At 31.9% G+C, this 27,042-nt stretch overlaps 3 protein-coding genes across 3 annotated transcripts in view; 2 read left to right on the forward strand and 1 right to left on the reverse strand.

The window, feature by feature from the left end:
• The window catches only part of LOC139496781 (E-selectin-like), a 174,083-nt gene extending 158,441 nt beyond the window's left edge, over nt 1-15,642 (forward strand). The window contains exons 6-7 of the mRNA XM_071285118.1: nt 3,467-3,646; nt 15,518-15,642. Of these exons, the coding sequence (XP_071141219.1) occupies nt 3,467-3,646; nt 15,518-15,642 (305 nt within the window). The remainder of the gene's footprint in view (nt 1-3,466; nt 3,647-15,517) is intronic.
• Nucleotides 15,643-19,328: 3,686 nt separating this feature from the next.
• Nucleotides 19,329-20,039, forward strand: LOC139496942 (integrase/recombinase xerD homolog). The gene has a single exon (XM_071285130.1). It carries the CDS (start codon nt 19,329-19,331, stop codon nt 20,037-20,039), a length of 711 nt encoding a protein of 236 aa, XP_071141231.1.
• Nucleotides 20,040-21,304: 1,265 nt separating this feature from the next.
• Nucleotides 21,305-23,830, reverse strand: LOC139497093 (zinc finger MYM-type protein 2-like). Its single transcript, XM_071285192.1, has 2 exons — nt 23,397-23,830; nt 21,305-22,031 (listed from the first exon to the last, which is right to left on the reverse strand). Exons 1-2 carry the CDS (start codon nt 23,828-23,830, stop codon nt 21,305-21,307), a joined length of 1,161 nt encoding a protein of 386 aa, XP_071141293.1.
• Between the last annotated feature and the right edge of the window lie 3,212 nt (nt 23,831-27,042).

Genomic DNA, 27,042 nt, shown 5'->3' on the forward strand with positions numbered 1-27,042 from the left:
TACCCTCAGTTTTAGATAGAGTCTAGAATTTTAAGAGTGAATATAGGATGAACGGATTATATAAACCGGATGGGAAATATGACACAAGCCCAAACGAAATATATAAACGAGTCTAGATTGAAAACTACGTTCAAATATACATATACAACTCGACTTAAAATCAACCCAACAATTTTAGATCTGTAAAATTGCTTTATCAAATTTTTGTTCTTCGTAGCTCTTCAAACCCATGCTACTGAGATATAGTGACACCGAATTGCCTGCACTATAGCCGTGTCGCTAGACCACACAACCACCTGGGCTTCACAAATAAAGCTTCCGGTGGCCGTGTATTACCTTTCCTCGTCAGTTTTAATCTAGCATCGTACTACAGTACATTGTATATAAGGCATTGAGATGTTATTGATACAGATCAGCTCCATTATCTATAGTAAAGGATCCTACAAATTAATGTAAGATACAGTCACAGAAAATATTTATATTAACTAGTACGTCTGAGTCTGTGACAACTCTACAACAGAGTTATGCATCGGATCACCATCAATGATGATGATACATGGATGTGTACATTATTTATATACAACTCGTCTAAACATCAACCAAACAATGTTATATATGTAAATTTGCTTTCGCAAATGTTTTGCTCTTCCCTTGCCGTAATTCGAACCCATACTACTGAGATATCGTGACACCAAATCGCCTGCACTGCAGCCGTCCCGCTAGACTAAACTACCACCTGGGCTTCAAAAATAAAGCCTGCGATGTCCATGTGTTACCTTTACTCGTCAGTTTTAATCTAGGGTCGTACTACAGTAATTCATATATAAGGCATGGAGATGTTATTGTTACAGATCAGCTCAATTATCTATAGTAAAGGATCCTATAAATTAATGTAAGATACAGTCACAGAAAATAATTATATTAATAAGTACGTCTGAATCAGTGACAACTCTATATATATAGGTCAGTGATAATAAACGTCAAACTCAACTCCAAATTTTACACATGAAACTAAAATATTAAAAAAAATACAAGACTAACAAAGGCAAGAGGCTTCTACCTTAGTCATCATCGATCTGACTTTCTACCCGAGAGGTTTTGATTGATGTTAACGCAAAAAGGCTATATCTCAATCAAGTAGTTTTACTAAAAATAAATCGCTGATGTATATAGTTATATAAGCGTCTATCCCTATAAATATATTTATATAAATATCAAGTGGAGCGATATAGATATAAGGTGCATACACAGTTTTGATTGCGGTTTTTTTACCTTATAAACATGCAATTTATTGTGCTATACAATAGTTATTAGATAACTAAAGACTAAATAAGCCTTCATAGAGGATTTATATAAACACAAGAACCTTTTTTGCCTATTTCATATGAAATTATATGTTGGCCGTCCATTTTCCACAATTTTCTGATGTTATGTTCAGAAACTATTGAAGTGTTTCAAAATAACTCAATGAACTTTTTTAATCGAATTTCAATGAAATATGATATAAAAAGAATATCTTTAAATTTGAAGTCTTGAAAAATAAATATAAATCATTTATTATGGTTTTAAAGAAAGTTTCAATCAAATGGATTGAAATTTCTATTTTGATCAAATTTAAGGGACATTTAATAAATAAAGTTTGGTTCTTTATTTTTGCAATACTTTTGATCAAATAAATGCAGATTATTGTTGCCATGGCTACATCTAAGAGATCACATTTCACTATTTTAACCTACTTAGAAGATGTTTTTTATACATTTATTGTGATTAAAATTATAACACAATGTTGACTGCTGTATCCCTATTTGTGACATTGTTACCTATTATGTCTGTTTGTGTTGTTCACGCATCGTTGTCAGTATAATGGAATTTGATGCAACGGTCGTACAAGTGTTGCTAGCTATAAAATCAGGTTTAATCCACCACTTCCTACATAAAAAATGTCTGAACCAAGTCAGGAATATGACATTTGTTATTCATTCGTTTCATCTGTTTGAACTTCTAATTTTGTCATTTGATTAGGGACTTTCCGTTTTGAATTTTATACATGAACAATGCTTCAAATGTATCCGTTTGCTTCTAATAGAGGCAGGATATGCGTATACTGTTTTATATATATTTAGTAAATTTGTTGACTACAGAATACAAGTCCGTGCAGCACTCGACAAAAATAAACATTGCGCTACAGCCGACATAGAACGGTTAAAATTAAATCAATTACTAGTATTAAAGTCATGGACATTTATTGTTAAAATTCACGGTTAATAAAATATTCTGAATCTATCTTCCGGCATGTTCATTTTTGGTTTGTATAAACAACTGATAACGTCATAATCAAACTACGTTTCTAATGTCAATACTTTCGCGGACCATCGCACTTTAGCGTGTGGATTCATTTCACTTTAGCGTATACCATCGCACTTTAGCGTGACCATCGTACTTTCGCGTCCCCGTCGCACTTTAGAGTCCTACATATATATCGCAAGTTGATTACGATTGTCCATAATATGAATGTTATACAAGCCCTTATTTTCAACCACTCATCGTTAAGTCATTTGAATATTATTTTCTTTTAAACAACTGCAGTTTTTACAACATAAAGTTTTGTTTTAAATACAAGTTATAGCTAATTAAGGACATCAAACCTCATTCGTCGAGGATAATATGGCAATAACACTACACAAAAATCAACACAGAAAACAAAAGACTGAGCAACACAAACTTAATCAAAAACCAGGGGTATTCTAAGGTGGTAAGGAAAGGTAAGCAGATTCTGTTCTTCATGTTGCAGCTTCCATTGCTCATATACATATAAACTTGGTTACAGTCTGATTTAGTCCGTAACATTCCAGGAGAATACAAGATTGTGGTTCAACATTTGGAACATTTACATTTACTTGGAAACAGATTGTCCATAGCAGTCTAAATGATACATATATATTTGAAAATATAAGAATGGTAGTTAATTTATTCGACAAGCTTATCTCATGAAAAGATACTGAATTGGACAGATTTATTCGACTTTCCAATGTTATGTTCCGTTTTAAATATTTATAAGTTTTTTTATATTGAACTCGTTCGATTTTTATTTATGAACTTAGACACACTTTTTAGTGTAAATCACAATGATTTCTTTGATGACCAACGAACACACGATAATCTTGAAAAGGACATAAAATGTTACTTTCGTCTGCTTAACCAAACGATTAGTTGTAACATACATACATACATTATATTTATTGGAGATGTATGCGAATTTATATATTTTTCAAATTTTTTATTTTCACGGGAAGGAGATATTCTTAATTTGTGGGCATTTTTTTTTCGCCCATGACAACATTGTTAAGGGTGCCTGACAAGACTGGTTGGTTCTAACGTTAATTGTAATTTGTGGTTATCTAATGTTGCGTATCCTAATATATCTTGTATGAACCAACATCAACTGATAATCGTATATCTCAAACAGGAATGGTTTGTCCAGATCTTTCTAATGATAATTTGGAAGCATTGGACGGAAAGGCACGATACCAGTATGGCGAATCGGTGATTGTTCATTGTAAAAAGGGGTACACTATGACAAGTGGACAGATACACCTTACATGTTTACATTCTGGAAGATGGAATGATACATTGCCTCTATGTGAAGGTTTGTAAACGTATACCGATAGTAATTCGTTTTTTCTTGGTTTATATAGATTCCGTGGAAAGTCTTGATCTAGGTTCAAAGAAAATGTTTACAAAGTGAATGGATTCTTGTGTGTTCGTTTTCATATTATACAACATATTCTCTTTTTTAAAACAACATTTCATTTTCTTAGGTGCTAAAAACAAGGAAATAGTGTTTTCAATATAAAAAGAAGACATCGGGTATTAGCTATAGACAATGAGACACTAGCTAAATATTAACCTGAACATAAGCCATCGCATAACGAATCGTATGTTTTTCAACAGAAAGTATAAACGACACAATTACAACCAAATAAACAAAAATAAAAAACAAAATACAAAAAAACAGGGACAAATATGCCTCTTTGTCGTAGCAAATTTATTAAATTAAACTAGAATAGTCGCCAAATTTTTTATTTTTAATAAAATTCACAGTATATTGTAGAATTATAGGTAACCAATAGTTCTATTGCATTGGAGTTTATGTGTTGAAATATTGGGACTTCGGTATGTCCGATTTTTAAGCAATTAAAAATTCTAAGACATCAATGGCTAAATCGCAGTACAGCGGATATTTATAGAAAAGTAATAGAATTTTAATGGAAAGGCTTACACTGGATTATATACAGACTGCAAATAACGCATATTTCTAATGGAAAATGTCACTTTTACAATTAAAGAACCTTAGTGAGCACGCTCACATACCCCACGTCCCCACATAGTCATTGGAGAAATTAAATAAGTGTAAGAAAAAAAATTGTATAAGAAAAATTAATTTCCTGCCAATATGCAAATCTAAATAGTATGTCCTTATTATCTACAAAATTTCATGAAATTCTGTTGTGTGGTTTCAGAGGAGTTGAGATGACAAACTGTTGCAGAAGTACATTAAAGTAAATAAGTTCAAAGGGGCGTAACTCCAAGGATAAAAATTGAATCGCAATTTCCCGTCGATATGCACAACTGCATAGTATGTCCTTATTGTCTGAAAAGATTTCGTGAAATTCTGTTGTGTGGTTTGAGAGGAGTTGCGATGCCAAACTGTTGCAGTAGTACATTAAAGTAAATAAGTTCAAAGGGGCATAACTCCTAGAAAAAAAACTGAATCGCAATTTCCCGTCGATATGCACAACTACATAGTATGTCCTTATTATCTGAAAAGATTTCGTGAAATTCGGTTGTGTGGTTTGAGAGGAGTTGCGATGACAAACTGTTGCAGTAGTACATTAAAGTAAATAAGCTCAAAGGGGCGTAACTCCTAGAAAAAAAATGAATGGTAATTTCCCGTCGATATGCACATCTACGTAGTATGTCCTTATTATCTACAAAGTTTCGTGAAATTCTGTTGTGTGGTTTGAGAGGAGTTGCGATGACAAACTGTTGCAGTAGTACATTAAAGTAAATAAGTTCAAAGGGGCGTAACTCCAAGGAAAAAAATTGAATCGCAATTTCCAGTCGATATGCACAACTGCATAGTATGTCCTTATTGTCTGAAAAGATTTCGTGAAATTCTGTTGTGTGGTTTGAGAGGAGTTGCGATGACAAACTGTTGCAGTAGTACATTAAAGTAAATAAGTTCAAAGGGGCATAACTCCTAGAAAAAAACTGAATCGCAATTTCCTGTCGATATGCACAACTACATAGTATGTCCTTATTATCTGAAAAGATTTCGTGAAATTCTGTTGTGTGGTTTGAGAGGAGTTGCGATGACAAACTGTTGCAGTAGTACATTAAAGTAATTAAGTTCAAAGGGGCGTAACTCCAAGGAAAAAAATTGAATCGCAATTTCCCGTCGATATGCACAACTGCATAGTATGTCCTTATTGTCTGAAAAGATTTCGTGAAATTCTGTTGTGTGGTTTGAGAGGAGTTGCGATGACAAACTGTTGCAGTAGTACATTAAAGTAAATAAGTTCAAAGGGGCATAACTCCTAGAAAAAAACTGAATCGCAATTTCCCGTCGATTGGCACAACTACATAGTATGTCCTTATTATCTGAAAAGATTTCGTGAAATTCTGTTGTTTGGTTTGAGAGGAGTTGCGATGACAAACTGTTGCAGTAGTACATTAAAGTAAATAAGCTCAAAGGGGCGTAACTCCTAGAAAAAAAATTTAATCGCAATTTCCCGTCGATATGCACAACTACATAGTATGTCCTTATTATCTGAAAAGGTTTCGTGAAATTCTGTTGTGTGGTTTGAGAGGAGTTGCGATGACAAGAAACAGGACTGACGGACGGACGGACTGACGGACGGACGGGTCAAAAACATTATACCCTCCGCAACTCGTTGCGTGGGGTATAATAAGAATTATAATACTGAAACTCTTAAGCATTCATTTTTATCAATGTTACAATGTATAACCATTGATAGAAACGGTTGTCAAAAATTTACATCTTTGTTACTTTCTGAAATATAAGATTTATTTCCTACAACTGTCAAATTTAAAGGAAATACAATGTATTTGTTTTCCACATTTATATGTGAAAAACAAAATTTGGTGGTATTATACTCAAATAAGACTTATTTTTATAAACTGCAAGTAATTTTTTATCCTTTGTTTTACTGGCTATATGCATTACTGTCATAATCAGTTAAAAAGTTTGAGAATAATCAGTAAAATGCAAGTCGACAGCTACATCGATTCGAGAATAATTTCTCCGAAAAATTCAAACCAAGCCACAACATGATAGACAACAGTATGGAACAAAACATTATTTTTATGTTGCTTGTCTGCCTACAAACAGTTGAAAATGATACAATAGATGATATATGGATAATAAATACCACTAATTGCCCTCTTTTCGTGATTACAAGGTTCATTTTGGTCAATTTTTTATCTCTAATTTCCGATAAATGTCGACTTTTTAAGCAAATAAATCTAAATGTTGGGGTAACTTTCACACATTTTTGCAAGATTATACATGAGTGATTGCAGTATTCACTCTGAATGAACTAACCATGCAGGTTTCAATAACTCCTTCCGTTAAACTCAACCAAATAAAAGAAAAGAATGGTGCTTCAATTAACCATAGGTATATAAGTTTATGACTCAGAATTATTTTACTGTTATGAAATGTTAGATAAATTTCCTACAACATTCAAATGCAAAGGACGATTAGATTTAGACATGTTTTCCCTTGTAAGCGGATGTGTTGTACTATGATATAGTGGTATTGCACCATAAACAGATCTCAGTTTATTGTCTATTATAAATAAATTCTCGTAGTTTCCGTGACTTTCTTTATACTCTTGACAAGCGCTATAAAGATTTGAGTTGTTTACCTCAGAAAATATAATGACTAAGTAAGATGAATAAGTACATGAATAAATAATTATAAGAAAGAACATGTGGTATGATTGCCATTGAGACAACTGTCCTCAAGAGACCAAAATGACACAGACATTAACATCTATAGGTCACCCTACGGCCTTCAACAATTAACCTTTATTTGAATTGGGGATAAAAGTAAAATTTGTGAACTCAATCTTGAATTGAATGGCTAATTTTCTTCAGGCATGTGTTTAACTCTGTCTGAAGGATGTCTTTAAACGAAGAGTAAGATTGGAAACGGTGTGTATTAACTACATGTACATGTATGTGAAATCAGTCGACTAAAACCAAGATATTAGAAGATAAAAGGAAATATCAAATGATATTTATATATTTTTGTCTACTGCACATTCAGCTAATTCATATTCAAATTGACCTTTCAAATTCCCTTTACAAAACAAGAACAAAGCAAAAACAGGTTAATATCCGGAAAGAGTCCGTTTTAAGCGCTGTTCAAATCGAACATTTTCAAAAGAACTTCATTAATATAATCAGAACTACCGTTTATCATAATGAATCTTTAAAACTATTTTTTTGTTTGTTTGTTAAAAAAAGTTGTAGTGTGACATAATTTTAATGTAAGCTTATTGGTCGTCGTTGCAAGGATGTCAATGTATAAGGGCGTTATAAACTGTACTTATGTGCAATCATCTTTTCTATTCTACAATGTTGCAGTAATGGTTTAACAGTGTAAATGACATAGTCATTATCATGATATTTTTTTCGAGATTTATTCTACTATATTGAGTTTGCCATTTTGGTTTTTAATAAAATATTGATGTTTAAAAGTGTATTGGAAACAGTGAAATTAAGTCATATATATAAGGAGTTGTCAAAAACTCCAGTAAACCGTTTAGAACAATTTGTTACGTCCTGAATATTAATAAGAACGTTAACATTAGACAAAACGTTATATAGGATACACAGCTCATATACAAGTAGTTATATGTGGTATGGTTGAATGCGACAACTCTCCACCAATTATGACTATTGATAAGATTACCAGATACTTCGTCATTGTGAAGATAATGTTTTTGGAATTTGCTTAAAGCAAAAATTCAAGTTTGATGGGTATAACTATAAATTGAATGACTCTCAATATTTTGAATGACTCTCTATATACGATCTGTTTAATATGCACATCTGAATTATTTTAAAATTTTACAGTCTGATTATAGATAATAATTATAATCATAACAGGAATTACATACAAATGTGTTTCTAGAGATAACTATTACATTCTTTCAGTTGTCACTTGCCAACCTATAAAGATACCGACCTCTGAAAACGTTGAGATCAAACCGATACGCATCAGTTATGTTGTTAATTCCAGTGTAACACTTTCATGCAAATATGGTTACAACGGGGATGATGTTCACTCACTTTGTAAAGCTAATGGAAAATGGTCTACCGAACAACTTCCGATATGTAAACGTGAGTATAGTATCGAAAGTTATGGAATGATGTTATGTCCTTTTAGAAGTTGCGGAATGGTATTATCGTCATATTGAGCATTTTGTATACCATGTACAGAGGCTCGGACATCGGAAAACTTTATTTTAAATGCGTTATACTTGGTTGATTTATAGTAATGTTCACTGAATTAAATCATCTTCCCTTTTTGAAACATTTTGTGTGCAAAACTATTTTTCATAGTTAGAAAATGTATTTATATAGGAGGCAAACATCGTCCCCTCAAAAAATAAAATAAGTTAGAACAAGTTAATTGAACAATCAAAGAATATAGAACAAAGGAATAACTGATTGAACACTCCACAAAAAAAAAATTAACGATAAGACAGTTGATTGGAAACTGGTGACAGTTTGCCACGCCGCTATTAAACCTTGATTTATCAGCGTCTTTGGAGTTTCTATAAGACTCACTAAACATGCTTTAGTCAGGAATATTCTAAATATAAATTCATTTTTTTAGAATGTTTTTTTTCTTTCAAAAAACAGAAACCGAAATGTATTCATGAAAAATAGTGCCAAGTGTGTGTAAAAATAAAAAAATCAGTAACTTTAGTCTCCATTAATGTATTTAAGTTTAAAATCTAAAATTGAATTAAAAACAAATCTTTAATCAAACTTTAACACTGGAACGCAGTACGTTTTTGAAGGAATTTGTAACAATCAGACACGTTTACATCCCCCAAAACGTGTCCGATTCATCAAACGTATCCATATAACGTCACTGAAATCCAAAACATGTCAAGTTGTTTCCATTTCTGTTTCATAAAAACGCTCATACATGTCCAATCTCACAAACGTGTCCAAGTTCAGCCTAAGTTTTCCCTTTTTCTTTAAGCTCAATCATATCCATATAACGTCTCTCCCATTTTTTGATCATTGCTCTTTTATTGACGTATACTCCTTTTACTATTAAATGCAAATTGAAATACGTGCTCTTTATCACACAAATAGTATTACAACTTATAACTTACAACTCCCGTTAGTGCCGTGTATCACATAGGGCGTGAATGGAAGCCTTACATCTGAGTCTATCTGCTGCTGCTTGTTGTGCTTTTCCCATGTTCTCCATCCAAATTCTATTCTTTCCTTGTCTACCATTCGTCTCCAAGTTTCCTTTGGTCTTCCTACATGTCTCTTTCCTGATGATGTCCAAGTCAAGGCGATTCTACAATCATTCCATGGGGTCCATCCTCAGGACGTGACCTATCAAACTCCATCTCCTTAATGGTGTTGGTTATGCTGCTCATGTTGGCTATATGTAGTAGTTCTGCGTTGGAAAACTTAGTTGGCCAAAATATCTTCCCGGTGTTAAAGGTGTTATTAAGACTATCTCAATTTCTCCCGCTTATCTTTTAACATTCTGCTCCATATGCATAAACCAACACTGATATAACATTGTTTTTGTAAAAAAAATCATTTTGGTGTTTCTACTGCAATGGTTTGATGTCAATCTTTTTCTTAGCTTATAGTATGCTACTCTTGCTCTTTCTATTCCTTATGTTGGCTGTTGCATTATGGGTGGTATCTATGACCGCTCCAAGGTATATTAAGCTGTCTGCTATCTGTAGACTAACAGTATGTCAGAACAAAATTGGGGCCTCCGTTCGGCTTTGCGGGATGTAAAAGAACGCAGCAATGTCATGTTATATTGTGGATAATACATCAGAAACCTCCTGAAGGGAAAATTACCCTTTCTTCGCATAAAAATTCTTGTAACAACACTTTCAAGATGCCGTTGTCCTTTAGCCATTCTTCCCCCTAAGCGTAATGTAGCATTGCCATACTGAACCTCCGCTCCTTTAACTTATTAATCATATATGCTACGGGCATTTTCAAACTTGAGACATTTTCTCAAATCAAAGTACATTTATTTATTATGATTAGTTTGACTTGTATCTTTTGACTTATAGCTTTTAACGGACTGAAGCAGATCTGCCCATGACGTGTCATACATCTATAGCAGCAAGCGCTTATCCTGTCAATGTATTGTTATTTGTGTCTTTTCACAGTCGATTTTTAAAGATTTAAACCACATTCACACTTTCTCATTCATTCATCAGATTAAAAAAGATCCAGGAATTCCGTTTGGGCATTACAGATTAAGATTCTTATACTTTTGCACCACAAAAAAAACACAATCTTGCATTTGGTGAAACCCATATTATAAACGGGAATTTGTTTTGATGTGGATGTACACATTCTTATTCTTTCTGAATAGGGACATTAAATGTATTGCCGCATGTTAGTAAAGTCCAACAATCTCTGCACGTTCAGAACTATATGGCCATTCTACAGGTAGATGTTCTGTCCTTATTCTAAATTCATTCATTTCAATTTTCCTGTCCTTTATACAGGTCAATCCACTGCAGAAATAACGCAAATGAATTCTAACCAAATTATTCTCGTCGTAAAAATGCATCAAATATGTGTGACTGAAAGAAATAAACGGCATTTAGTTAATACTTCTTTTTCTTTCCTTTATATAATTCACTTCACTGTTTTGTAAATTTTTTTCTATAGACAGATCATTTTTTTCCTCTGCCATTTTGAATTAATAACCATAAACTTATTACTAGTATCGGACATACAAAATAAAGAAAATATGTCAAATGACATACAAAAAATCCAATCTGGTTTTTGCAGAATAAATTAATTCTACCGAACCTTTAGTAAATTTTTTGCAGGATGTTGTGTTTTAGTCCACTTTTGTCAGAAGCATCTCAATGATGTCTTTCTGCCACAAATTACCTAAAACTGAACAGGCAATTTGTAAAATTTTGTTTCAAAATTTCAGTCCTTTTGCAGACTGACTAGGTATTATTTGTCATTTTGTATAATGCTTGTCAAGGTGAGGAATTCAGAAAATGCCTGAAACATATATATTAATATTCCAGCTTATTGTTATTTCCTTATAACCTGACCGAGGTTCGAACCCTACTACTGTGATACTGTGGCACCAAATCGTTTTTCACTATGCCCGGTGCACCGTTTTCTTCTTTTTTTCTTTATTCAATTATTCAACATTTATATATGTTCCGGACCATATGAGTACTAGTATTTGGACCATACGCGTATGGTCATGACCACATGGGTATATACGCAACAAAACGTGATTACTACGTACCGAAACGTATCAATGCGTAGTGAAAACGTAGGTCTACACGTACTTACACGTAACAAACCGTGATTAGAACGTAGCCCAAAACTAGTGAAACCTCAAAATAATGGGACATTTTTGTTCAAAACGTAGTTGAAACGTAGAACTTTAAAACGTAGTCAAACTTGACAGTGTGACTGGGGCTATCATTGTATTTGTAGATACAGTTTCTGTAATATTGAAACTTTTATAACGCAAATAAAAAAAAAATACTTACATGGTCTAAATACTCATATGGTCCGGCCCGTTGATAACCAAACGAGTAATAAACTCAAATGGTTCTACCATATGAGTATACGCATATGGTCATGACCGCTCGACCATATACAGGCTCGACAAAAATCAAGAGTTCCGAGTGTTACCTTTCCTTAAAAATCAGGGCGAGAACGTCGGAACCAGTGACAACTCTACGATATATATTCAATACGTTTTCAGCGCCTTATGCATTAGTATGCTTTCTTAAAGTATCGCATCTATTATAAATAATCATTGTTCAGAGTTATCTTACATGTATTTGCAAGATGGGTTTTTTTTCTTTCTGAAAAATTGTAAAACATATGGCTATAAAAGATTGCTTTAAAAAAAACATTAACTACAGCAATCACTTGTCAAACTATCGTTCAACGAGCATTTTTTGTACACGAAATCACAAGTAATGTCTCATATAACAATTATCTAAGATGTGCGAAAATCCTTTAAATATATGATTTTTCGTGATTTTCAAATAGTGTAATGATGTCTGATTTACATAGTATATATACAAATGTGTTAACAAATCATTAAAAAATAATTTTCAGTTATCACTTGCCAACCTTTAAAGATACCTACCTCTCGAAATGTTGAGGTCAAACCGAAACGCAACAGATATCTCTTTAATTTCAATTTGACAATTTCATGCAAATATGGTTACAACGGGGATGATGTTCACTCACTTTGTAAAGCTAATGGGAAATGGTCTACGGAACAACTTCCGATATGTAAACGTAAGTATAGTATCAAAAATTATGGAACGAGGATGGTTGTCTGTGAAAATTTCTTGGATAATTTGAGCATTTTAAGCACGTAGTACAATCGCTCGGACAATTACTGTGGATTAATTAATATTCGTTGGATACCAATTTTCGTGGATTTCTTGGGTACAGGTAAACCTCGAAATTAAATGTTCAACGAATAACAAATTTTCCATTGGCTTGTATGCAGTCTTCGGCAACACCACGAAATTAAATGTCCACAAACACGTAAGTTTTCCTTAATTCACGAAAATTGGTACCCACGAAAATAAATGAATCCACAGTAGCATTACTTTATCTCAAAAGTGCAATATTTTGTTGATATAGATATATGAAGATGTGGTGTGAGTGCCAATGAGACAACTCTCCATCCAAATAACAATTTAAAAAGTAAACCATTATAGGTTTAAGTACGGCCTTCAACACGGAGCCTTGGCTCACACCGAACAACTAGCTATAAAGGGCCCCAAAATTACTAGTGTAAAACCATTCAAACGGGAATATATGCAGTTAAGATAAATTTCTTGTGTAAACAAATTATGTGCACAAATTAATTGTTTTATTTACTCGATAAACAATCACGGCTGTATTTGTTTGATGTTTCGATTGTACGAATATGATAAAAATGTAGGATAAAATTATTATTTAAGATTATAATAAGCCTTCCGTTTTGTTTTATTTTCCAAAGACACAGTTATATTTTTTAAAAGAACAAGCACCAATGCGTTCATCAGCAGCATCTGTTTATTCTTATCTTATTTTTAAATGAAATATGCAATTTTAATAATGGGTTCCAAAATTTTAGCCAACTTGTCGATTGTTTTAGTTTTTTATGATTAAAAATCTAGAAGTTTTTTTTAAAAATTATCCTGCCGGATGAAAGCATGTGTGATTCGTAACAATACATGCGATCGTATCATAGGTCCATTGAATCGTGGACACTCATAAATGCACAATTATTCTCAGCGTTTGTAAAACTCAAGAAAAAATCGACTCATATATAATATTTGTGTATATGTAATTATACGTCAAAAAGCCATAAGACTTTGTGCTTAAGCTTATAAGCCATTTAACTTTGAAAAAAAGGAAACCAGAAGTGACATTTTGTAAACCGAGAGTAGCTTTTTTTTACTTTTTCATGTATATAGAACAATATATAGTTCAAAATATCAAATAATATCGGAAATGACATTTTGCACCCCAGAAGTAAGAAATTACATCCCCTACTTCAAACAGAATTGTATAGAAACAATATATTTTTGGAATTACAAACCATTTATTAAGAGAACAATTGAAAGTCTTTCCACCAGCAAAGATTGTTTAAAATGTCATTTTCAACGTCAAATGATAGCTTATTGTACTCAGATTCCCAAACTTTCTCTTTCTATCATTTTTTGTAAATAAGGGAGATACTTCGTTACCTCTGGTTTGAAAAATGATACAGTTGCGAAAGAGATGCACACACAAGAAAAACAGCGTTTGTGGAGATAAATCTTATAATGAAAATGTTCGGCTACATTGTAATTCGGGTCAGTTTTAAAAGCACATATGTGTTTGCTATAATATGAAGAAAATGTAAGCGACATCTTGCGAAACCACAAAGCACCGTATGACAACATTATTAATATTTAAAAACCAATTATTCATAGAACAATTTTAGGTCTTTCCATTATAGAATTTGTTACTTCAGGTTTGAAAATGTACTTTCTTTATTAATTAATAGTTCAGTTGAAACCTGGTTTTAAAATATATTGTTGTATATACTTTAATATGAAATAAGTACCAAAAAGCCACTTCTGGTGTACACAAGGTCATTTCCGGTTTGCTTTAATTTAGGTCATATGGCTTGTTACCTTTTGCACAAAGTCATACAGCTTTATGATGTATAAATATGTATTTAAAGCGAGGGCAAAATTTAAAACGTCAAATTGACCTCTGCCCTTAATCTCAAATTCAAGATCATGAACCAAGATCCTAAAATCAAATGTAAACATTCAAAATATACAGGAGGTACATTTCATAACCGGAAGTCACACATTATCACCCTGTTTAAAAAAAAGGTATACATAGAAACTATATTTTTTTTTTAATCAGCGTACAATAACCTATCATTTAAAGCTTGAAAAAAAGTAAAATGACAACAATACTGGACTCAGCGGACTCTTATAGTGCTAAACCTCTCACTTTGATGACAGTTTCGTCATATATTTACAATGATGCGTGAACTGAACTAAACAGACATAATCAATAAAATAGTCAAAATATGGGTACAGCAGTCATCATCGTTTAAAAATTTTAAAAGGAACAATTGAACAGAACACAAAAACATCTGTCTACAAAAACGTTCATTGCTTCGCGTGTCTGACGTCATAAAATGTATAAGTACGTCACATATTTTTGTCATTTAACGTTTATACAAACAATTTAAAAATTCTACAAATTGGAAATGACATTTAAAATTGAATTTTGATCTTTTCATTTCAAAATAGATCTAAATGGGAGGAAAGACCTTAAATTGTTCTCTGAACCTTTTTTTTTACCTTTTATATTTCTTCTATATAAGAAAAAAAGATGTGGTATAATTGCCAATGAGACAACTACCAACAAGAGACCAAAATGACACAGACATTAACAACTGTCTAATTGGTTTGTTGTTTCAAAAATTTCGCTAAGATTTTTTTTTTTTTTTTTTTTTTGGATTTTTTTTTATTATTTATAACTTCCAATTTACAACGTCATATACACAAATATAATAGCAAAATATAATATATAAATCTTAAGACGATATTATCTAATCAATACATCTTTCTATTAGGAAGTATTTTTTTTTTAAATATACAAATACAAGATAAAGAGTAAAGTAACTTGAACACCGGAGAGAGAGAGAGAGAGAGAGAGAGAGAGAGAGAGAGAGAGAGAGAGAGAGAGAGAGAGAGAGAGAGAGAGAGAGAGAGAGAGAGAGAGAGAGAGAGAGAGAGAGAGAGAGAGAGAGAGAATTATTAGTGTGGTGACTTTTCAATATAATTCATCTAGAAATTGAATTCTATTTTAGTATAGTAAATGCAACATTTTCATTTATTCCATGTATAATATCAAATAATAAAGTATATACATTTTTGTACTTAACTAAGTAATATATGAAAAACATTCCATCCTCTGAGAAAACGATGTTCACATTTGTTTTATAGCAATATTTTTGTCCATTGCATACACAATTTCAACTTTTCTTTTACTGAGTTTCTTGTCAGTTTTTTTTTTTTTTAAACATCTGGAATTATAAATATATTGCATTATGGTAAGAAAAAGAGTATTTTCTGCATTGCCTTTTGATATTTTTGCAGTGTTACCAAACAAAAACTTCTTTAGTAAAAAGTACACCAACTCCATTGGTCAGAAACCAATTTCCAATCATTTTATTGCTAATAATAATTGTGTATGTTCACATTCCCAAAATAAATGTTCTAATGTTTCAATTTTTCTATTACAATTTGGATTATCATAAATCTTAATTTTATGAAGAAATTTGTTTGTAGCTAAGATTCGATGATTGAATCTATACTGTAGCCACTGTAACTTAGTATTATTTGTGACAACTAATGGCAGTTTATAAAAAAAATTCCAATGGTTTTGATCAAAGCCAAAAATTTTAGTCCATCTTAACTGACTAGTGGGAACACTTCCATTTTTATTTAAAACAATATACATATCTTTACATCCTTTTGAACCTTTAACAAGTCTTTTAATAGCAGATGGAATTAAAGGTAGTTCTAATTTGTGATTTTTTACCACAAATTATTTTGATGCTTGATGTATGGCAGTTATAATACTATTATATCTCATGAAATTTACATTTATCTGATACATTTCTTTTATCTTTTGATGAGAGTAAAAGGTCCCATCTTCATTTACAATATCATTTATAAATCTTATACCATTTTCAAACCAATCTTTATAATAAAATAGGTTTATTTGCTACCTTTATATTATTGTTAAGCCAAATTGGACTAGCAAAAAGTATTCCCAACTATCATATTCATCTTTTTCTCTAAGAAGTTGCCATGATTTCAGAACATCTTGTCAAAATTTATTTTTGATATGTTGTTTTAATTTTTGGATATAAACACTTTCACAACCATAAAAAGTTCTACATGAACATTTTACAAAAAAACATTTTGCCATTTGTTGTCTGTTTTAAATAATCTCCTCATCCCTGTACACGTCAGTGCTAAAATATATGCACTTAGATTTATCATTTTGAGTCCACCATCTTCAATATCATTTTGTAAAACATCTCTCTTAATTCTATCAATTGGTGAACTCCATATAAAATTGTACATAAGTTGAATAAAAAAATTTAAAATATCATCACTTGGATTTGGTAAGGATATAAACAAAGATTTAAAATAGGCAACATCAATGTCTTTACGTAAGTAATTCTACCAATAATAGTAAGATTTCTTCTTGACCATTGTCTAATTACACCTTTAATTTGTTCAATTTTTTCATTATAATTAATTTTTACAATTCTGTCAAGATTAACATCAAAGCTTATACCTAATACCTTAAATCATGTTTCTCCCCATGTAAGGTTTCTATTTTGGCATAATACCTCATTACTATACTTTTTATTTCCTATATATCCAAATAACTTGTGTTTTAGAAAGAATTATATTTAAACCAGATATATCTCCAAACCAATCTAATTCATTTAATGCTTCATTCAAAGATTCTTCTTTACCATCTAAAATAAGAGATGTGTCATCAGCAAATTGTGAAAGTTTGTGCTCAATTTGCGTAATTGTAATACCATTTATTTTATCATTATTTCGTATTTTTAGTGCTAATATCTCAGCACAGAGAATAAAAATATAAGGCGACAAGGGAGCACCTTGTCTACAGCCTCGTTCTATAGAAAAAAAAAATTCTGATAGATGTCCTCCCTGGTTTACAGCTGATTTGATATTGTTATAAAAAAAACTTTAAACCAATTAATTATTGATTCTCCAAAAATGAACAACTTCAAGACACTGGTTAAAAATTCCCAAGAAATTGAATCAAATGCCTTTTCGAAATCAATGAGCAGCAAAAGTCCTGGAATATCTTTTTCCTCAGTAAATTGCATAATATCATAAATTAAACGAAGATTTTCTCCAATATATCTCCCACTAATAAATCCAGTTTGATCGAAATCTATCAGTTTATCTAAAACTGTTTTAAAACGTTTTGCTATAACTCCAGAGCCAATTTCATATACTGTATTTAATAAAGATATAGGTCGCCAATTTTTTAAGAAATGTCTAGGCTTATTTCCTTTCGGCAGGCATGTAATGATTCCTTGTTTTTTGCGTAACAGATAGTTCATCAATCTCAGTACTGTAGTTCAAGGAGTCTACGACCAAAATTTTCAAATATTTCCCAAAATATTTAAAGAACTCTGTTGAGAAATCATCAGATCCTGGTGTTTTATTTTTTTCCATATTTTTCAATATCAAACCAGCTTCTTCAATTGTTATTTCACCTTCAAGATTTTTTTTCTCATCATCAGTTAGTTTTTTTTTAAATTTTATATCTTTCAATCCTTCTGAAAGTTTAATGAATTTATCTCTCTTTGACTTGTCTTTATTCTTGTATAAATTTTCATAAAAAGATTTTACTTCTTTTAAAATATCTTTTTGTTTTGAAATTACATCTCCATTTTCTTTTTCTACTTTTGGTATTATCTTATTTGTATTTTTGTTTTATTCTAGCCCACAAAAATAGCTAGTAGGTTTTTAACCCTCTTCTACCTATTGTATTCTTGATCGAAATATCTTCCCTTTAATTTTTTCTTTTCTTATATTTTCTAATTCACATTTTTTATTTTCCAAAATCTGTAATGAACCTTCATCTACCTTTTCTTCCAAAACAAAAATTTCATTTCTAAGATCTTTCTCTTGTTTTTCTTTTACCTTTTTCTTATAACTTGAATAAGATATAGTGTTACCTCTAATTTCCACCAACGTTGTCTCAATTAAGAAATAGGTGACTGTTAATATTAAAATGGAGATCTACATTATGCATGTCTTCAATTCTATCTATATCATAAACAGGTGTTACATATTGTTTTTTAACTTCCACTATTTTTTCTTTAACAATCTTTATATATTCTGGATCATACAATAATGAATTATTAAATTTCCACAATCCTCTACCTCGATCAAAAGGATTAAATTCTAGATTTAATACAACCATAGAATGATCAGAGCGATAGCTAAGCTCAATATTACAATTTTTCAAACAGCAAAGTAAATCTTCAGATACAAGAAAAACATCTAGCCTTGCTTGTTTAAAGGGGGTTCTTTTTCTCCATGTGAAACGCTTCAAATCTGGGTAAAATTCACGGAAAGGGTCAATGAAACACCTTTCCTGAATGATTTCTAAAACTTTCTCCCGAGCATTTGGATTATTTACATGTAGTTCTCATTAGGGTTGAGAACCAGATTAAAATCACCACATATCATATAGCTATCATTACCAAAATCATCTATAATTGACATAATTTGATCATAAAAATTATATATCTATATTTGGTCCATAAATAGTTAAAAGTCTCAACAACTAAGTCTTATACTAAATAATTGCCACCAACATCTTTTTTTTCTTTTAGGACCTTAAACTCAAAGTTGTTATTAAACATAACTGCTACTAAAATGAGTAATTTTGCAGATCCAACTAAAAATTCATATATACATTCATTACAAGAATCTGCCAAGAGAGTGGCTACTGTTAAGAAACACAAGAAGGACCCCGTTTCATTAGATATGTTATTGAAATTGTGTAGCATGTTTTCAGATAGCCAAGATTTACTTGTGGTTCGTGATTTAACAATGATTTTACTGTCTTTTGCTGGGTTTTTGCGTTTCGATGAGATTAGCTCTCTTTTGTGTAAAAATGTTGAAGTTAAATCAGATTATTTAATTTTGTATATAGAGAAGAGTAAGACTGACCAGTATCGTAATGGTAATGAGGTTTTAATTTCCAAGGGGGATACCATTGCTTGCCCATATGAGATGTTTTTGAAATATGTAAATCTTTCAGGTGTCATTTTGGAATCCAATTTTTTCCTGTTTAGACCTATTTTTCGTTCTAAAAGTATTTGTAAACTTATATATAAAAACAAAAAGCTTAGTTATACTACAGCCAGAGAAAGCATTATTTCTAGACTGAAACTAGTTTCAAAAGACCTGAAGCTTGGATTGCATTCAATGCGGTCAGGTGGTGCTACTGCTGCAGCAAATTCGGATGTCAATGATAGGGTATGGAAACGACACGGTCGTTGGAAAAGTGACAGTAGCAAGGATGGTTACGTTGTGGATTCAGTTGATAAAAGGCTGCAAGTGACAAAGCATTTGGGGTTGTAAACATTTTTTGTTTTTCATTACTTCCGGTTCCCCCTATATTTGTAAGTTTTCTAGCGTACTTGACGGGCTAGTCGGCAAAATTAATATTGTTCTTAATTTGTATATTAATTATGGTAAACGTACATAGTGTTTATGTACGATATGGTGTAGGCCGGTTAGTAGGTAATAGAGTAAATACATGAATTTTCCCGCGTTTCGACTAGTAATAGCGGGAAAATTTCTGTATTAACGGTTTGTAAATAAGGTATTGTCCAATCAGGATTTGTTTGTAATCAAAATTGATTACAGGTAAAAGGTATACATGTAAATGTATCTCACTTTCTAGCCGTCCTTTGAAGTGTACACATCAAAATTACATTTTTGATAATAGTTATCAATATCTCAAAGCTGTGGGAGTATTGTATATTTTTAATTTTTTGAATTTTGAAGTGTACACATCAAAATTACATTTTTGATAATAGTTATCAATATCTCAAAGCTGTGGGAGTATTGTATATTTTTAATTTTTTGAATTTTCAATTTCGAAATGTTATATAGATTATAAGTGTAGTTTTTGATTAGGAATGAAAGTTCATTATCAATGCAGGTTCTCGTGTTGTCCCTATGAGACGGTCTGTCGAAAGATATTTTTGCTGTAGAACACAGGTTTCCAGATCTTTTATGACCATCAAAGAATGTATGGTTTTATCTCTGGTTTTTCCTGGGCGTGTCTTGGCCGTTGGTACGGGGAAGAACTTTCTTAAGTTAGTTGTAATGATCAATGATTATATAATGAGTGGATGTTTACTTAAACAATGTTTATCATATTTATTACATGTTGTATATCTAAAATAAAATCCGGCGTCCAACGTACTTGACGGGCTAGTCGATTTGAGCTATAAGATGAAAAATAACTATCATATTCCCACATAGCTCTTATATTATTTTCATTTTCAGATAAGAAATGAGTATCTTTTAATCAGTAAATATTGTAATTCTTTGTTCTTAAATAGTTTAGAACATAGTAAAGTGCTTTCGACCAATGAAATGCAAGGATTTTCACCCTCGTAATAGTGAAGAATGACACAAAACATGTTCTTATTTAGTGATTATCTTATTGTTATGCTCTGAATTACAAAGGGCCAATTAGTGTTGCCAATATTGCCTAGAGGCAATTCGCAAGGACAGTGTACTGAAAAAATAGTTATGACCCCAGGCTTTTTAATCAAGATTCAATTATTTGTATAAATTTAACTGTAATAAATATTCTTTAATACACAAGCAGTTCAAATTTCTAAACAATATCTTTGTCCATTTTTGAAAATGACAACTTTGTTTATACAATTTGGCACATTTATTGTCATGGTACTATTATCGTTTTCTTTGTCTTCGAAACTGTGCTGGTTACTTTTGGCAATGGACAAGTCATTTTCTTGCTTAACGTTTTTGCTTGTGGGTACTGGCGGCTGTAATGCCTTGCTTACATTATCCTGTAATGTTTCTAACGGGCGTTTATATGTGTCGACGGCCGTTGATCGGTGACCACTTCTTGATTTTACAGTTGAATCGGAAAATCCGGCATTGAAAAGTGTGGTGCAGCATGTAACTTTCCCAGAATGGTTGGTGATATTACGATCAGTAGTTGAAATTACCGCAGCCTTAAATAATTCCTTCATTTTGCTAGACAATGTGTTAATACCAATCGGCTGGACGCTAAAGCGAATAGAACCATCGTTAGCTTTATGTGGTAGCGGTTTACGGTAAAACCTGCAGTTGTAGAAAAAAACTATATTGGTTAGCCCATTTGAAGTGTTACAATTAAAAACTCCACTATCCCACATGGTCTCCTCGTCTGTTGTTAATATAGGGTCTGCCCTTTTTACGTTAGTTCCAATACCATTATTGGTTAGTTCTTTCATTCGACTGTCAAGACATTTTCTAAAAAACGCAAATGTAGATGAATCCTTTTCAAAGAGGCTCACGTCATTTCTGTTACAATCTGTTCTCAGATACCTACAAAAAGTGGTGGTTTTACTCTTTGTTTTAATACATATAAAGACTTATAAAGGATTAGTAGAACTTTTTTAAAGATGAATTGGTTGAAGAAGAAATTATTTTTCAGAAAAGTAAAATAACCGACGACGAATTGCAATACAGTGAAACCTGTCTAGTACGACCTCCTTGGTACTTCAATTTTTTGTTAGATTTTGTTAGATGTTCGGTTTAACAGATTCACATCGCATCAAATTTTATATGACTGGACTTAGGATCATATATGTTAAGTTTAGGTGGGTTTTCGATTCATTCAAGGTTCTGTTTACACTGGTTTCATTGTAGTTTAAAAACGTAGTTAAAATTGAGATTAAAATTGTCATTCGTGTTTTTTTAAACGCGAGTTTTATCTCCCGAGCGAGGGGGTGGGAGACGACCCCAGAAGACAAGAAATGTATACATGTATGAGTTTGCTCTCCAAAATTGGCCGAATGAGTTGAATATACAGCTTTTTAGTAAATCAATACAAAATGAAATTAGCCATGTTAAAACTAGACTAATTTAAACTGTAATAGTATGTCTTAGAATTAATTATTGGGGGAAGATATTTTAAGTAAAAAAATACGATCGAACATTTTAGGAAAAAAATGCAGAATGAGCAGTGTTATAAAATCAAACTGGTAGGATGAATATGACAGGCTTGTCCTTTTTGACAGTACTTGTAAACGAAAATGCAGGAGAAAGGTTTTCTGATATGCAGTAAAAAATCAATTGATGATTTTTTTTATAAGCCCCCTGCCTAGAATTCCTGCCTCAAATGTTGCATCCACAAAACAAGTTACGATACATTTTAAAAGTAAACTATTTTTAAGGAGAGGGGCTAAAATCAAATGTAAAAGGACAGGTGAAACCTTTTGCAAAAAAAAGCAGTATGACCCATGACAAAAAGTAAAAAAAAAGGCAAGATATATAGGACACAGTAAATGCAAAATGAGGATTCAGGTAAAAGTTCGTCTCCAATATGTATTGAAAAACCCAGAATGCAAACCCCCTTTTTCCACTCGAAATCAAATGTTTGCTCCCTTAAAACAAGTAAACGAACGTATTTCAACAGTTGTTGCCCCCCCCCCCCTTTTCCACCAACCCGTTTAACTATACCGAACTCCAAGACAGCGGTTACAAAAACAAATATCAAAATCAACACAAATGTAATTCATAAAATTACATTTTCATAGTTTTAGTACAATGTAACATCTACATCAAACGCTATATACTGTATTGTGGAAGCTGTGGCCTACAATTCCAATAAAATGTTGATTTTGATGATTTTACTTGTAACGGCTGTCCTGGTGTTATATATATTGAAATTTAAAATTTGTAACTTACCTTTGAATGCCTGATGCTAACTGGACCAATGAATTTGGTGGATAAGGACTGGTATCAACACGTCTACATTCTTGTATAAAGTGTACCATCCAATAGTTTAAAAGTTCATTTGAGAGTAAATTCGGATCACTTGGTATTGCATTACCACCATCAGTTATTGTTTCTTGATACAAATTTCTTTCTAAAGTCCACGCAACCCAGACGCCTAAAGCCCACTTGTTGTTATTTCTAGTCTTTTTCGGAATAGCTTTAAGAATTCTCTCTTGTAAGTCTGAATCCGACAATGGAACAGAAAATCTACGCGGGGCCGCAGCCTCACACACGACCGGCTCGTTTTCATATTTTACAAGGTCCTGAGTAGGTAAAAGCATTAAATCATTCTCGGACACTTCTTCTTTTAATTCAAAAGTTCCAATTCCAACAAGTTGATTCATTTTAGACTTAAAGATGCATACATGTTACTGACTTGAAAATAATAATAGTTTTAATAGTCATTAGAGCAAGACAGTTAGCTAGAGGGGTTATTTGTTTGGCCATATTTTCAAGAACTGTGTTCATGTATACCATTTAACACAGTACATATAATTAATCAAGAATAGAGTTTATATGTTCTAAGTTTGTAAGAACATGATAACCCTCTTCTTCATGATAAGTACTCGTTAACGCTCGTACTTAACCATGAAGAAGAGGATTATCATGTTCTTACATATACTAAAAACATCTCTTCTTTTAACACTATCTCCTAAACCTTGGTAATTAACAGTTAATACCTTCAGGGCACACATGATATGGTGTCAGTAAATACACTATAAGCTAGCACATGACATGACCTTAAAAAAATTTAATAGTAATATCTGATTATTCTCCATATGTGTAAAAACAAACTAAAGAAAAACATTTCACCAACATAAAGATGCATAAAAATGATAAACAGGATAACTCAGCATAAACTAAACCAAAACAAAATGTAATGGAATGATATTGCAGAAATGCAATAATTAATAAAAAGAATGAAGGACTGGAAAGAAAAGGAAAGAGATAAAAACAAAAATTAAGCATCAAAATGGCAGACATTTTTGATTGAATTAATGTCCAAAAAAATAGTTTTTTGCAGTATAATTGTTCTTTCACTTTTATATATCCTGTATATGATTTATCAGTTATGACATAGTCAACTATTTTACAAAGGGGAGACAACTTTTATAGTATTAAGCTTTGTCCCATGAAAATAAGAATAGCACTTTTAACATGTTAAAAAAATAAATCAAAGTTCATCAAGACATAATGTACATGTAACAATGAGAGTCAAGTACTAAGTTAACTACTTATTTCCTGTGTCACAATCTAAGAAAAATGTCATCAAATATATTGAACTTCAGCTGTAGACCATCAGATATCCTTCCATATACACCACAGTTGAAGTACCATACGTCGCTGAACCATTCAGTCTCATTTAGTCTTTTCATCAATTCAATGTTTCTTTTGGAAATGTCATCATAAAATATTACATGGTCACGTAAATTCATCTTTTCTCGCATCACTCTTCGTTTGACATCACTACTAAATAATCTCACAATAAGAGGCTTTGGTCCTGAGTTGTCAGATGGAATTCTATGGATTGCGACAACATCTCTTTCTTCAAGTTCAACATGCATGTCCCTTTTCACTTTACTAATAAAGTCCGCACGCAGATCTTGTCGCTCTCGCCATGGAAAGTTTATAACTCTTATGTTGTTTTTGCGAGAATATTGTTCATTGTAGTTGCTGCTGGTAATAGCTTCTTTTGTCAGTAGTTCATTTTGGTGTAGTTCTTTCTTTGTTGCGGATAGGCTTTTCATAGCTACCTCAGCTTTCTCCCTCAAGTTCTCATTTTCTATTGATAATGCATCTATTTTCTCTTCCATTTCCCTTATTACTATCAATTTTTGTCTCTATGGATGAAGTAAATTCTTTAAATAAATTCTTCACTATAGAAGTTACAATGACTTCCAGATCACTTGACTTAACAAGGTCTTTTGTTGCATTTACAAGGTCTATCTTTTTTAATCCACTCTCCAGGTTGTGTTTAATTTCTTCTATATCCCTTTGTATACTAATTATACCAGTCAGATCAACACTTGTATTAGATTCATTTGACACTTCAGAGTGAGTCCTTTTTGGTGGTTTATTAGGTTTTTCCGTTTTTTCTTTGTCAACTTTATCTAATTTGGCAGCTAGTAAAGTCTGAACAGTGTTTCCAAATTTTCCACTTTTATTTACAGATCTGTTACTTGTAAGGCTGTTGCCGCCAGGCATGTTGTATTAAATCCTTTGTGATCAAGTAAATATAATCAATAATAGGTGAACACTTAAATCCAAAAAATGGTTTTCTGTAAATATCACAAAAGTTCCACCAAATTTTTCTCAACATCCCACAACGATCGTCAAATTTGCATTTTTTTTACAGATCAAAGTGAGATCGTGGCCTAGTGGGGCTGCGGTATTAAATGAACATATTAAAACTACAGATGTATAAGTGAAAAATCACTAATTTTCCCTTAAGGGGGTATGGGAGTCTATAATTAAAATGATGGAATTTGTTCATACTTTGCTAAAACTATTGCTATATGTTCAAAAATATAATAAAAATGATAGGTCACCGCGTATTTTCCCAAGTTACAGGTTGTGACAAAAAGACATCATTATGTATGGATAATACAGTGAAAAAAACATTGTGTGATTAGAAACAAAACAAAATCATAGAATTGTTAAATAAATTAGGGAGATATAACTTTCAGACAATGTTTTGAAAATATCATAAGAAAAGATAGGGTCACTTTACGTGTTTTCCGGATAAAATGCAAAATAGAATTCCATGTAGATTCCTTCGGAAAATGCACTGTTTTAAAGTTACCTCTCCTTAAAAAGGCAATTAAAAAATTAAAAACAAACAAAAATAATAAGTTATATTCTTACAAATTGGTTCTTTCAAATGCAAATTCAAATTAAATTTCTGCATTCCAGAAGCAATTTTTTCTAACTTGATAGAAAATCTGGACCTTAGGTTCTCTGTTTTTTTAAATCTAAGGTGGCGAAAGACACCCATACCACCTTAAACGGCCTGATGAATGTACAAAACAATGAACGAATACTAAATATGATATATTGCAACAAACGGCAACCACTATATTACAACCTTCTTACTTTGGACAAAAACTTCCACTTGACCTTGCATTGGACAGTGGTGTAACAGTACAACATAAGAACAAACTATGAAAATCAGTAAAAAGGGCTACTCTCGCTAAATCGATATAAAACAGAAAGAACTAACAAAAACCTAGACCGACTGTGACTCTAAAATCCGCACAAGAAGAGAACATCACGGAAACATATCAAAGTCAATCGAATTAACAGTTGATCAACGATAAATAACGTAAGAGATCTATTATATATAACATTTACCATGTTTGAGCTTTTGATTTGCCATTAGCTTAGAGTCTCACCGATTAGAATTTTCTCGGAGCTCGGTATGTTTGTAATTATACTTTTTAAGTAAAGTAATTATTACTGAAATATATACACGCGTGTGCCAACAAATATATTTTATATTCTTTCAGTTATCACTTGCAAACCTATAAAGATACCGACCTCTGGAAACGTTCAGCTC

The sequence above is a fragment of the Mytilus edulis genome, chromosome 1, assembly GCF_963676685.1.
Source record: "Mytilus edulis chromosome 1, xbMytEdul2.2, whole genome shotgun sequence".
NCBI classification, from domain to species: domain Eukaryota; kingdom Metazoa; phylum Mollusca; class Bivalvia; order Mytilida; family Mytilidae; genus Mytilus; species Mytilus edulis.

Coding starts and splice junctions, on each gene's coding strand:
- LOC139496942 (XM_071285130.1), top strand. CDS start 19,329: ATGAGTAATTTTGCAGATCCAACTAAAAATTCATATATACATTCATTA.
- LOC139497093 (XM_071285192.1), bottom strand. CDS start 23,830: ATGAATCAACTTGTTGGAATTGGAACTTTTGAATTAAAAGAAGAAGTG. Junction 22,032..23,396: donor TTAGCATCAGGCATTCAAAG/GTAAGTTACAAA, acceptor CACTTTTTGTAG/GTATCTGAGAACAGATTGTA.